This window comes from Ochotona princeps, chromosome 18 (assembly GCF_030435755.1).
Source record: "Ochotona princeps isolate mOchPri1 chromosome 18, mOchPri1.hap1, whole genome shotgun sequence".
Classification (NCBI taxonomy): Eukaryota; Metazoa; Chordata; class Mammalia; order Lagomorpha; family Ochotonidae; genus Ochotona; species Ochotona princeps.
The window spans coordinates 30,464,237-30,478,126 of record NC_080849.1 but is presented as its reverse complement, the minus strand read 5'-3'; the positions used below and the strand labels follow the sequence as shown (position 1 = coordinate 30,478,126).

Below are 13,890 nucleotides of genomic sequence, written 5' to 3'. Positions count from 1 at the left end.
TTTTCATTTCACTGTTTTTAGCCTAACCTTATGTTTTTCTGCCTAAAGGTGTTCAAAGTTTTTAAAAATTAAGCTCAACTATATATAATCTAAAATTTACCACTATAGCCTTTTTAAAGTTTATAGCTCAGTGGCATCAAGTACATTCACAATGTTTTGAAAGCATCACCACTAGGAATTTCCAGAATTTATTCATCATGACAAACTTGATACTCATTAATTTTTCAATATCATGGATGTGTTGTATCAGACATCTTTCTTTCCATTGATTGCTACCAGACTGAACTCTGAAGTATATAAAACAATACCTTCAGATGAAGCACGTGGGTAGGTTAATTCAATGACACTTCCTCAGAAATATTTCTGAAAATGCACCACAGGCATTCCAGATGTCTGAGGGCCAGCACGCTGTTTCTTCTTCTTCTTTTTTTTTAGATTTATTTATTGTTATTGGAAAGTCAGATGTACAGAGAGGAGGAAAGACAGAGAAGATCTTCCGTCCACTGATTTACTCCTCAAGCAGCCCCAGTGGCCGAAACTGAGCTGATCCAAACCCAGGAGGCCAGAACCTCTTCTGGGTTTCCCACTCAGTGCAGGGTCCTAAGGCTTTGGGCTGTCCTCGACTGCTTTCCCAGGCCACAAGCAGAGAGCTTGATGGGAAGTGGAGCTACCAGGATTAGAACCAGCGCCCATATGGGATCCCGGTGCATGCAAGGAGAGGACTCTAGCCATTAGGCTACCTCACTGGGTCCCCATAATCAGTTTCTTAGGACAGTGCATTCAAGGGTGATGAATTAAGGGTTGTTCCTGGTCAAGGTAGCTGGCTGAATAAAAGCGTGTTTGAAAAGGTCTGAGGCCTAGACCAGAATATCCAGGAGTCAAGCGTGGCTCTTGGAGGAAGAGCAAGAGTAGTGGGAGGTGAGACTGAAGATTAGTAGACTGGCATCTGAACTCTGACTTTCATGTTTAGCTTCTTGGGTTTTATTCAATAGTTAGTGGAGAACAGCATGATCAGAGCTGAACCTTATAGTATTACTAGAATAGATAGAAAAGAACGGAAGTTGGAGTTGAATGGAAGGCTTGCTTCCAAATCGCAGGCAATGAACGCCAAAGCTAGGGTACTAGAATGTAGGGAATGCTAAAAATATTAACTTAGTGATAGTGGGTGTTTGCTCAAGTTAAGCCATGGATTAGGTCATCATGTCCTATGTTGAGTACCAAGGTGCAGTGCCCATCTCTAGTTCCTGATTACAGCTTCTTATTAAGGCAAACCCAGAGTGGTTACAGGGAGGGCTCGGTGAGCAGGCTCCTGCCCGCCACATGGGAAACACCGATTTAGTCCCAAGCTCCCGACTTCAGTCCTGTTGCAATCCTGTTACTGTGGGCATTGGAGGAATGAATTAGTGAATAGCAGGTGTGGGTGTGGGGAAGGGTGGGAGGTGGGTATGTGTGGGTGTGTGGAGGGGAGTGGTGGGGGGGTGTGGGTTTGTGCATGTGTGTGTGCATATGTGTGGCAGGGGAGTGTATCTTGTACACTCTGTCTATATATCCTTCTCTTTCTCTCGAGTGAGTACATTTTAAACAATGTTTTTAATTATTCAGTGAAGTCTAAAGCCGTGTATAAAATGACTGCTCATAGAAAAGACACTAGATACTCAAGCTTCTATAGTTATTAAATATATTCTGAATCCTGCTAACCGTGCAAAGAGGAAGCAGCTAGAGTTCTGACTCTTCATTTCCCTTGTCTTACTGTTTTTACAATCCTTGGAACAATACTTCAAAAATAATAAGCTTGATAAGTGCTTGCTCAATTGAATTTAGTAAAATTTAATTTGTGATGTGACAGCTAATGACCCAACAATTATTATACTTCATATTGAATAATGATGTTGTTCTACAAACACAATTAGAAGGTTACTGAATACCTTTCCTCACAGGCATCGGATGCATTGCCAGAGCCTTTGACGACTTGCATGATATTCACGTTGATTTTACACCAAAATGTGCTGTAGACCTTTTCATGAAACTTTATTATATCATCTTTACCAGGAAATTGAAGTGAAACTGAAATACTATCTTTCTAAGATATGATGCTTCTTTCTAAAGACCTTCAGCGAGAGAGCAGTGCTTAATAAAAGTACACTTTGGGAGTCAGGAAGGGGCTTAGGAGTGTACAAAACCCTGCAAGGTTTGGATTCACATTCTATAAAGATATAATTCACAGTAAATATTGGAAAACAAATGTAATGAAATTGTGCTTTTCCTAATAATTTTCTTTATGAAAGCAATGTTTGCCCAATGTTGAGTGACAACCAATCTCATCAAAGTAATCTAATCAAAATGCAGGTGTTGACCATTTAACTCAATTCTTCCTCTGTAATAGAATTTTAAACACTAGCAAGAAGAGGCCTGTAAATGGGTACATAAAGAAGTGAATCATTTTTTTAAGGTTTATTTTATTTTTATTGGGAAGTCAGATATACAAGAGAGGAGCAGAGACAGAGAGGAAGATCTTCCATCCATTGATTCACTCCCCAAGCCACCGCAACAGCTGGAGCTGAGCCAATCTGAAGCCAGGATCCCGGAGCTTCATCTTGGGCTCCCATGTAGGTGCAGGGTCCCAACGCCTTGGGCTGTCCTCAACTGCTTTCCCAGGCCACAAGCAGAGACCTGGATGGGAAGCAGGGTCACCAGGACTAAAACCAGCACCTATATGGGATCCTGGCGCGTGCAAGGTGGGGGAGTGTAGCCGCTGGCTGCCAGGTCCAAGAAGTGAATCATTTTTATTTGCACCTGTTTTTTGTGACCACAGTGTTCCCAGGATTTTTGTGATTTCTGCGAAATACATTCCTCTGAATGCAAAGAGCATCTGCCCTTCTTTCTGACTCTTGTCTAATTGTATCATTTCAGTTGTGCCACATAGCAGTGGTTCTCAAACTTCATTGTCTATCAGAATCCCCTGCTGAACTCCTTATCCCCACTCACTGCTAGAGCAAACATGCCTGCTTTTCACGGCCAGGCTCTGATTTTGTGTCTGAACTGGCTCACATGCTAGTTTGCAAATGAAATTAAGATTAAATTTGATAAGGTGTAAGTGTTCCATATTTTTAAAAATAAAGAAATTGATGAAGAAGGAAGTGCACCATCAAAAATACATTGAAGTGTTGCATAACGGCCAATAAGTCACTCAGTTGTGAGCTTTCCTTTCCTGTGGCCCAGTCAAGGTCAATACAAAATCTGAACATACCATCTTTGTCCATGCTCTAGGTCTTCAGTTGCTAGGCCCTCTTCTTCCTGGAGCATGCTGCCTCCTCATGCACATCCGGCTGGGCTTTGGGAATCACCCGGGACCTTAGCTCCTGCTGCAGACCTTCCACAGCCTCTCAGCTCACACCCCAGCCCTGCTCTTGGGCACCTGTAGCACTTCTTTCTGTTTCTAAGCTATTTCCACAACATCATGTCTTGCACTGAACTTCTGAATGGGTCTCTGGCCAGGGAAATTTCAAGAGCTTTTATAATAAAGCTTTCATTTTTTTAAAAAACATAGCCAATAAAAGCAGCCATAACTCACTGTATAACCTTTAAAATTACTGATTGTTTCATTTCTTTTGAAACCATTTCTTGCTCCTTTTTCCAATTCTGCACCTGTAAGCATTTGGCTGTCTTTAACCATATATTATTATCCTTTTGTGCAATAGATGCATGTTAAGTAATGATGAATTAAAGTACTGTTTTTTTCTCATTTACTGATTCTCTCTGAATTTCAAAAATAGGTACCTACCCGAAATTATCTTATTAAAATGCTAATGACTATGACACAATCTCTTGTGGATTTATGACATCAGTCCATCTGTCACACGAAAAACAAACCTTGAGTTATATAAGAAAGCCTAAATTAAGGGTTTAATATATTTAAAACTGGCGAAGTAAAGAACTGCAAGAATTTGAGGAGTAGCTTATAGATCTGCCTGCATGGAGTGATAAATTTTAGTGGCTGTTTTCCCTCAAAAACAAGAATAATACCTCAGCTTGATCTAGTGCTTTACCATTTATTATTTGTTAATTTTTGTTGTTTCTCAGAATGTGTTTAAGATAACAGAGATGAGTATGATGTCATTCTTGTAAACAAATGTTTCAGCACCTGAATGCAAGCCAACACTACCTCTAAGCCAGTTTTTTTTCTGTGTAAAATAAATATAGGTGTACATGTGTTAAAACACCATAAATATCAAGCCCGCATGTTGTACACCTTGACTATATTACAGTGTTTGTCAATTAAATATTAAAAAAAAAGAAAATGAGAAAATAGACAGTTATTGCATTGTCTCTGAAATGATCTAATATCTCCTCCTGTCACCTGTAAGTTCTGCCAGACAGGGACATGTCGGTCTCACTCACTATCATTCTAGAACTGGAAACAGTGAGGGAGGAAAAAATAGTTATTCACTAAGGAAGGTTTAAGCGTCTGAAATGGATGGTTAAGTGTGAAGGTCAAGTGCATGGCTTAGGCTGGTGTGTTGGATAAGGACCTGGAGTTGTTCCTGACACACAGGTTCAGTTCCCCCAGCTAATCACAGCCCGCCGTGTGGAGCCTGGCTCTTATGTGACACACCTTAACAGCCCTTCTAAAATTTGTGATCTGCTTGATGCTTAAAATACTGAAGGAAACTTCCTTTTGGCAACGTTTTTCTAGGAAGAAAGTAGAACTTACTTGTGTGTTCAACTTCTTGCTCTAAGGATGTTCTTTTTGTCATCGTTGTCGTCATCGTCATTGTTGTTCGAAGGGCATCCTAACTTCACAGGAGAAGTTAGAGAAAGAATTTCTTCACTCTCTTCTGCCAGCCAACAAATACATCTTAAAAATTGCCATGAGCATCTACCTGCAACATCCCTCCCCTACACCCTGAGCTAACCTTTCCCCCTGAGATTTCCTGGAGTCATGGAGACCTACTGAAGCTTTATATGTATCTCTATTAATTTGTAAAGATAAGCTCTTAGATGTTAATAATTAATAGTTGACATCAACACTGATTTTGTTGCTTTGAAAAATGAAACACATTGCTTTGAGCATGTTTATTCTTTATATGGATATCAATTAGCAGATTTCATTACAAAACTATACCTTTACCTAGTATATTGATATATAGTGTATGTGGTTATATAGGTGAGGAAACCCTCACTTCTTACCTAAAAGTGTGCTGTGTGGGCAATTAAGCTTGTAAGTTATTTAGTAAAGTATGCATAGTGCCATCTCGTGGTAAGTAGTCATTATTGCACAAGCTGAAAAAAACGTTCATTTTCTTAAAATGATTTCATATGCTATAATAAACAACATTTATACAACCATCAGATTTTTAAATACACTTATTATGCAGCTTCCTAATGATTTTCAACTTCACACTTCTCAGTTTCTATTTCAAAAAGCAAAAGGCTTATGATACTGAAGCTTCTCAAATAGGAATAATAAGTAACAATAAATACTTAGTCACCACATCGAGTGTAAAGTGCTTCTCATGGATTATTTAATTTGACTCCTAAAATGATTCTGTAATTGACTATTAATTTTCCTATTTTGAATATCATGAAACTGACACATAAGAAGGTTACGTGAACGCCCGAGGTCATTTAGATAGCCAGCAGGAGAAGTCAGTTGGAGCTCATGCCCGACCAGGGTGCTGTGCTCTTCCGCACTGTGATTCCACCTCCCAGAAAGTTACCAATTAGCTAGTTACCAAGAAATCACCATGTTTCTAATGATACTTTATGGTTAAAAAAAAACTCAGGAGACACTCTGAGAAAGTGTCTGTTTTATGGCTGCAATGTAATGTATGCCTCCTTTATTTCACCTCTACAATATATGATACCAATTATGTGTTGGTTAGTAGATTCAATTTGAGAGACTGGTCTAAAACTTAGCGCTGTCCATAGATCTTAGGAATCAATAATAATAATAATAGCCTAGCATGGCTTTAGATCAGAGGGTGCTTAATTATTTCAATATTGATAGCATCATTTGTTGATCACCTGTTATGTGCCAAGCCCTGGAGTCAGCACTTGTGAATGTATTTTCCTTTTCAACTTACAACTCCCTCTGGATGGCATTGGCCACCTTCTTTCTAAAAATATGAATGCAGACAGTCTTTCATTTATTAGCCAAGACACAGTGAAACCTCAATGTTTGTTTTCACTAAGTCTGTATTCTTTTCACTGTTCCTCCACTGGAAAATAACTGGTATAATATGCATGATGGTAGGCTTTCTCTGCATACTACCATGATCCTATGCAAAAAAAAGGAAAAGAAATAGCACCATTTCTTACTTGGAATACAGTAAGTTCCAGATATTTTCTCTTGCATACTGTCTATCTCCATTCCTTTCTTCTCTTAAACTTAGAAATTATTCTCTGTAAAATTTTCAAATTATGCATTTGAAAAACACTATACCCATTTGCTAATTCACTCCCTAAATACCCACAGTGGCCAGAACTAATTGGAGCCAAAGCCAGGAGCTTAATGCTGGTGTCCCTTGTGAGTAACAAGAACCTGATCAGGAACCCATCACTGCTGCCTCCTTCAAGCTGTATTAGCAGGAAGCTTGAATAGGAGCCATAGTGGGGCATCAGACAAAAGTACTCCACTGTGGGATATGTGCTTCTGAATCACCTAGGTATAATTTGAGACTACAGTCCTGATTTTGTCCCTGTGTTGCTTAAAACCCCTGTCTTCACACTCTGCTTAAAAGCCCAAACCCTTCGCGTGACCACAGAGATTCTCCAGCATTAGCTGGTTCTCTTGATGACCGCATCATGACCCCATTTTGTGCCTAGCAACTCCTGTAATTAGTACTTTACTTTTCAAAACAATGAGACTTTCAATGTGTGGGAACACAGCTATTAACTTTATTTTTTAATGATTTTATGAATCATTTCCAAATGCTTGGAATAATAAAAATTATGACCTTATGTCTAATAACATAGATGAATCTCAAGCTAACTAAGAAAAGTTACTAAATTATCACTAAAAGAATACAGCTACCCTCCCAAAGTAAAGTGCATATTCTAGGATGATGGTAATTTGGCATTCTAGAAAACAGATTCATGTCGCCTGGGCAGTGACTATGGCTGTAATCCAGAGAGAGCACCGGGAAACTGGAAGGAAGGAAGAACCTGCTCTTCAGTTGTGGTCGTGGCTTCTGGGATGTCATTAGAACCTCAGAATAAACATGGAAGAAAATAGAAATGGACAGCCTGACTATCTTTGGGAAAGTAACCGTATATAACTTAACTAGTTAACAGCATAGTCAAGAAACTGCTTCTTCTTTACCAGATAGTTATCTGTGACTAAGCTCTGCTGCTAAATCATATAGACAACTTTTCCTTTTTTCCTTGTATCCTTTCTTACTGTAACTTTCTTTTTTTTCCTCAAACTACATTCTCTTAACAACAATAGAAAAACAAGTGAAAACATTTTACATAGTCAAATGCAGTGTTGATATTCTTTTGAACACTAGAATTTAAATGTTAATCTTTTACTTTTGAAAGGGCAGCATGCGTAGTGAGGAAATGCTTTTAAGCCAGATGCACTTTGATTTAAATGCCAGTTTTGTCATTAACTGGCCTTGTATTAGTAAATTAGTAAATTTCCTTGATCTTCAGTTTTATTCTTCAACATGAATATTGCACCTATATTTCAAGGGCCATTGTGAAGATAGAACTAACCATCTACTGTTGTATTCAGGAAATCATGTTCTTGTTATTATATGCTGTACTTAAAGTCTTAGCGATCTTGTGCTGCGTATATATATAACTGTGTCAACACCATAATAGCTGAATGCAAATGAGGAATTCAGAGAAAACAGTCAAGTATTGCATCTGCCTTCCTGTGCACTGATATGTCACCTTTTCTTTGATTGTAGTGCACCTGGTAGACATTTGGAATGTGATAGAAGCTCTGCGGGAAAATGCCTTGAACAACCTGGACCCAAACACAGAACTCAATGTGGCCCGCTTGGAGGCTGTACTCTCCACCATCTTCTACCAGCTCAACAAACGGATGCCAACCACTCACCAAATCCACGTGGAGCAGTCCATCAGTCTCCTGCTTAACTTCCTGCTTGCAGCTTTTGATCCGTAAGCTTCCATTGAATATCATTACTCTCTGTCTGTCGTGTTTCTAGTTTCTCCTGTACTTCCTGGTCTCTCTCAAATAATGCTCTAGAATAACTGTATCTTTTGTTCGTGAGCTACTCGTGCCATCGAAATCTGTGTATTGACTACAAGTTTGAAATACTGTAGACAATAGTAGAGAGTAAAATAGTGTCATAGGAATTCAAGGACAATTAGCTTTTATGCGCTGACATTTAACTCATTGCATGTTCTCCAGAAGACATGGACATATAAGGTCAGCTGATGGCGCACCTGAGGAGCAACTTAATGAAGTGCGAAGGCGGGAGAGTGTTTTTAACTCTTCCTTGAAAATTGCTCAAGACATCATAGCAGGGAAGAAACTGAAAAGGGTTTCCTAATTAAGTCTTGTCAAAGTAACCATGACTTGGATTAAGTGGACTGGTCAGTTACGGGCCACAGTAAAATAATGTGATGCTGTCCACATATCACAGTTGAAACTTAGCCATACTATTGCATAATTTCTCCTCAAGAAATCAGAGAAGGCTAAGTCATAAAGACTATTCACCCAAATCTTTCCTTTTACAACTGAAGGAACTGAAGCACATACAGATGGTCCCTTGTCCTGTGTCTCCTAGCGCACATACAGATGGTCCCTTGTCCTGTGTCTCCCAGCATGCTAACAGCTGAACAGGGACTTAGCTATTCAGCTAAGCTTTCCTTTCCAAGGTATTTCCTGGAGTGTAACAGCCTCCCTAAGTGATAATCTTAGACTAAAATTTCAAGAGGACTTCTGCCAGGGGCCTCTAATCAGGAAATAGCATCGCTACCTCAATTTTCACACTTGTTTTGAATATTAAAAAAGGAAATTACTAATATGATCTTTCAGCAATCACATGTTATGACTCCCAGAGAGTTTGCTTAGCATCTTTGGCCAGTACTTGAGATTATTTCCCAGGTGGTAGAGATGTTCCAGCCAGATTAATGCCATTTTTATTACTCAACAAAATTCAGAAGATGTCACTCTGCAAGCGAGAGTGGTAAAGCAATTGTTCCTGCATGGTTTTACCAGCATTCATTGATGAGGCTACTGTGTTCATCCTTTAAGAAGTTTTCAAATTGAAGTAACTCTAAATTGAACAGTCCAACTTGGCACATTCCTTGCTTTGTGTATGTGAACTTCAGAACTAAGTATACTGCTCTGGCCCAATTGCTATGGCAACTGGTGATCAGACAGGTTGAGAAACTGATTTTCCACATGACAGGCGGCAGAATGGAATCAGGCTGTAGAATTTTTCTAACAGCATTTCCATATTGGCCCCTCTACAGGAATATCACAGATTTGTGACTTAAAGCTAAAGACTGCAGGGGACTTCTTTGTTATAACAATGGAAAAATCCAAAAACAGACAGAATTTTCAGTCAAACCCTGAAGTATTGCTAGAGAATTCATAAGAAGTCAGAACAAAGGAATAATTTTCACATGGTTCCTAAATATAAAAACAGGTCAAATTGACAGAGAAGTCAATGTTCTGTGAAAAAAAGGAACTTAAACTAGTAGAGTTAGATTTTTCAATTTCATTAGAAATATTGGTTAGATTATTTTTTAAAATAGAGCTATGTTCTCTAATGATGAGATAGCTGAATCATCTTGAGAACAATGAGTGCTAAACTTAAGTCTTGCCCAAAGTAACAAGTCATTCATGAAAACGTTCAGAAAAAATGTTTATATTGTCCCTTCTCTAATAGAACAGAAGGTACTTAATGTATACTTCCAGTAACTTCATTGTGGTACCTTTATACACACAAACCCTAGTCTCTAGATATTTTCTCTTCTCTCCTTTGTTGTAACGAGTAATTATAGGCAGTTCTGATACCAGAAATATCCATCTGGCTTTTGGAATTTTAAATGTGGAATGTAAGCCATCAGGAAGTACAACTAACTGGAGATGTAGCTTGGAAGTGAGTATCATAAGAAAAACTTTAGAGTAAAATGAATGTTCAACTCTATTTCTTATAGCAGTAAGCTCCCAGAGTCCCAGTGTGGAACTCTGATATCACTTTCTGACACGTATCTCACGAGGAAGCCCACGTGCTTCAGAGACTGCAGTGTTTTGGCGGAGTAAATGAGCCTGATAGTAGTAAAGCAAAGGTCATCTGTGCTGTTAGAGAATCACTGAAACATTCATAGGATTTATGTCCTACTTGCCATATTTCAGATGGAGAAATTAATTGGGAGAAATGTTAAAAAAAAAAAAAAACAGGGGAAGCAGGTGTTTTGGCATAGTAGTTTAAATCACCAGTTGGATTTGTATCCAAATCAGTGCACCTGGAACGGAGTCTTGCCTCTACGTAGCTTTGCTTCTAATACAGCTTCCTGTTCGTGTACCTGGGAGGCAACAGATGATGGCCTATGCTATGAGTCCCTGCTACCCAAATAGGAGACTTGGAGTTCTTAGCTTTAGGTTTGGCTTGGCCCAGCACCTGTTATTATGGGAATCTGGGGAGTAAATCAATTACTTACAGGTATCTCTGCCTCCCCCACCACCATCACTCTACCTTTCAAATAAACGAAAACAAATATTTTTAAAATCCAGACTGCCTTAGGGATCTGGAGTCTAATGATGTTATTTTTAAAAAAGGAAATGCAGTGTAGCTCATGAAGAATATGAAGAATAAGCATACATGTTCAAAATTTAGTTTGTTTTTTTTTCTTTTTGGTTTCTTTAGTTGGGTTGGATTTGGTTTTCTGGTGTTTTGGTTTTGTTTTGGTTTGGTTTTTGCTTTGTGTACGTGACTTACAATTCACTAGATCCCACCATTTGGACTTGGAAAAGAAAAACAACAAAAAATGACTATTAACTTGCAATGAAGATCAAAGCTCACTATATGTGGATGTATTCCTGGGAACCAGACTCAGTATCCTACAATGACAGTTCCAAGAGAATAGCACTCCTCTACACTCTATCCCCGAGAAAATATGATTCACAGTTCACAAGGGTTCTCACTGCACATCATAATCAATTGTTTGTTTGCAAGGTTTTCCTGCTCTTTGATCAAGTCAGCCTCTTAGAAGTCATGGGCCACAACTACATGTAGAGGATGATCTGGACAGTGTTAAGAGGTAACGCTTGATGCCAGTGACCTGCATCCATCCTGACATTCTACCACTGAGGAGAAAGCTCCTTCACTCTGGAGTATTTTTTATTCTTCCTGACTTTCCTCCTAAAACTAGCTGAATTCCCAACAGGGAGGTGGCCCAGGTAGTGATTTTTTTTAACAGATTCTTTCCAAGCTTCCAGGAAGCTTTCCAAGAAGTCCGTTTTCCTCAGATCTCCAGGGAAATGGATAAATATGCTTAGGGAGGGTAGGAAAAAGGAAATTAGAAGAAGAGAGCAAAACTGAGGAGGGATGGAAAATGAACAAATGTTAGAAATAGTCTGAGCTTCCTCTGCTCTCTCTCCTGTATATCCCCCAGATCAGCCTGCCCTTGGTGTGAATGGTGATTCTCCCCAAGTCACGTTAGGGACAATGTCTTCGAATGAATGTCCTCTGAGGCCATACTGAGCCTGAGAATAAATCCATGGATGAAGATTAGAGGTTGATCTTTTCTTAGTGCATGTCATCCTAATGTCCTTTTATTCTTTTTCTGGTATAAGTCGTGCCTGTTCTTCAGAGTAAAACCAAGACCAAGTCCAGCTCATCTAGACTCAGATCTAATATATCTAATATATCTAATATATACTAATGTGGGTGATCTGCTTGTCAATAAAATTTCAATATACTTCAGTTGCTTTCTTCCTACCTCCCAGGGAAACAGCAACAACTGTAGACTGACTCTCATTTATTTTTTTAAAGATTTATTTATTTTTATTGGAAAGTCAGATACACAAAGAAGAGGAGAGACAGAGAGGAAGATCTTCCTTCCGATGATTCACTCCCCAAGTGAGCCACAACGGCCGGTGTGCGCCAATCCGAAGCCGGGAACCTGGAACCTCTTCCAGGTCTCCCACAAGGGTGCAGGGTCCCAATCCATTGGGCCGTCCTCGACTGCTTTCCCAGGCCACAAGCAGGGAGCTGGATGGGAAGGGGAGCTGCTGGGATTAGAACCGGCGCCCACATGGGATCCCGGGGCTTTCAAGGCGAGGACTTTAGCCGCTAGGCCACGCCGCCGGGCCCAGGACTCTCATTTTAACCCAGTAGTATTTTCCTTCTTAGGACAATCCCTCATAAAGTACATGATGTGATAGTCATCTTCTTTTTAGTAAACACCATTTTTATATACATTCAGGCACTCAAAAATCATAGTAGTACAATAATAAATCTTAGTTTCAGAGGTCATGCTACGCTCATAATACTGATTCTGTAATGATAATACTAATTGTAATAATAGCTAAGAAATATTCAGTAAGGGCTCAGCAGGATAACCTAGTGGCTAAAGTCCTCGCCTTACATCTGCCGCACCCATGTGAGCACCAGTTCATGTCCCAGCTGCCCCACTTCCCATCCAGCTCCCTGCTTGTGGCCTGGGAAAGCAGCAGAGGATGGCCCAAGTTCTTGGGACCCTGCACCCATGTGGAAAACCCAGAAGAAGTTCCTGCGTCCTGGCTTCAGATCAGCTTAGCTCTGACCCTTGTGGTGCTAAGGGAGTGAATCAACATGTGGAAGATCTTTCTGTCTCTCCCTCTCTCTGCATATCTGCCTTTCCAATAAAAATAAATACGCCTTTTAAAAAGAAAAGTACTCAGCAAGCCAGCAGTATTGTTATTTGGCACCAGTTTTAATGTTGTAAGATGAGAAGATGGTGAAACTGAGATATGGACAGTTGAAATAATATTGTATTTCACACAGCTTCATACTAGATGAGATAAGTGGGGAAAAAAATCCATTTCAAGAAGAAACTTGATACATGATTTGTGTTTCATTTTTTGAAATGAGAATTAATGTATGCTTTTTCTCTCCCAGATTCTTCTCACGTAGTACAAGATATGATTTGTTTTGTTCACATTCATAACCTTTCCAGTTTGTGGCATTTAGATGTATTTGAAAGAGTGCATATACCTAAAATAAAGAAATATTTAGACTTAACAAGTTTTATCTTGTAGCATTGAAGTCAGCTTTATGACAGCTATCTAGAACGACAAATCCATTGTGTAATAATCTTAGGCAGAGAATACAAAATCTTGGTGTTTTCTTCTTTGTTTGACATATTGCATCTTGGTAAGCCATTTGAGCAATCACTCCCACTGCTGAGTTCCCAGTGCTGTAAGAGAGACCACAACACTGTTTCAAATGTTGGATTTGAAATGACTCTGGAACTCTGCCAAAATCCTTCTGCCTTTTGAATTTTAATAACGATTCTGATATTTAATGCAAGAAGCACTTCAAACTACACAGCCGTTTTTCTGTGAGCCGCAAAATGTATTGTTCATATTTGCAACTATGTGTGAAAACAAAGGGAAGGGACAAGAGTTACCTAAAACCAAATATTCTTGTATTTTTATCATCTTTATGGTTCAAACTAGTTATTTAAAACAACGTTTACTCGATTTGATGATTTTTTATATTGGTACATCTTAAATTCAAGATGTCTATAAACCCTCTCTAGTAACTAAAACTTTGTTCTGACAGAAAATACTTTGCTCTAGGTTCTTACATGTCATTAAAATGAAATCACTTTCCAAAGAATTTTTATAATTGTATCTCTTATCTTCTACCAGATTTATATGTTGGATGAGTGGCACATAAATGTTAAAGGACAAAGGGACGT

At 39.1% G+C, this 13,890-nt stretch overlaps 1 protein-coding gene across 25 annotated transcripts in view; it reads left to right on the top strand.

Annotated features, from left to right (window-relative positions):
* Window positions 1-13,890, top strand: part of DTNA (dystrobrevin alpha) — a 217,264-nt gene that overhangs the window by 123,442 nt on the left and 79,932 nt on the right. For all 25 annotated transcript variants that reach the window (XM_058677185.1, XM_058677181.1, XM_058677186.1 and 22 more), the window contains one exon: window positions 7,914-8,127. In XM_058677185.1, the coding sequence (XP_058533168.1) occupies window positions 7,914-8,127 (214 nt within the window). The remainder of the gene's footprint in view (window positions 1-7,913; window positions 8,128-13,890) is intronic.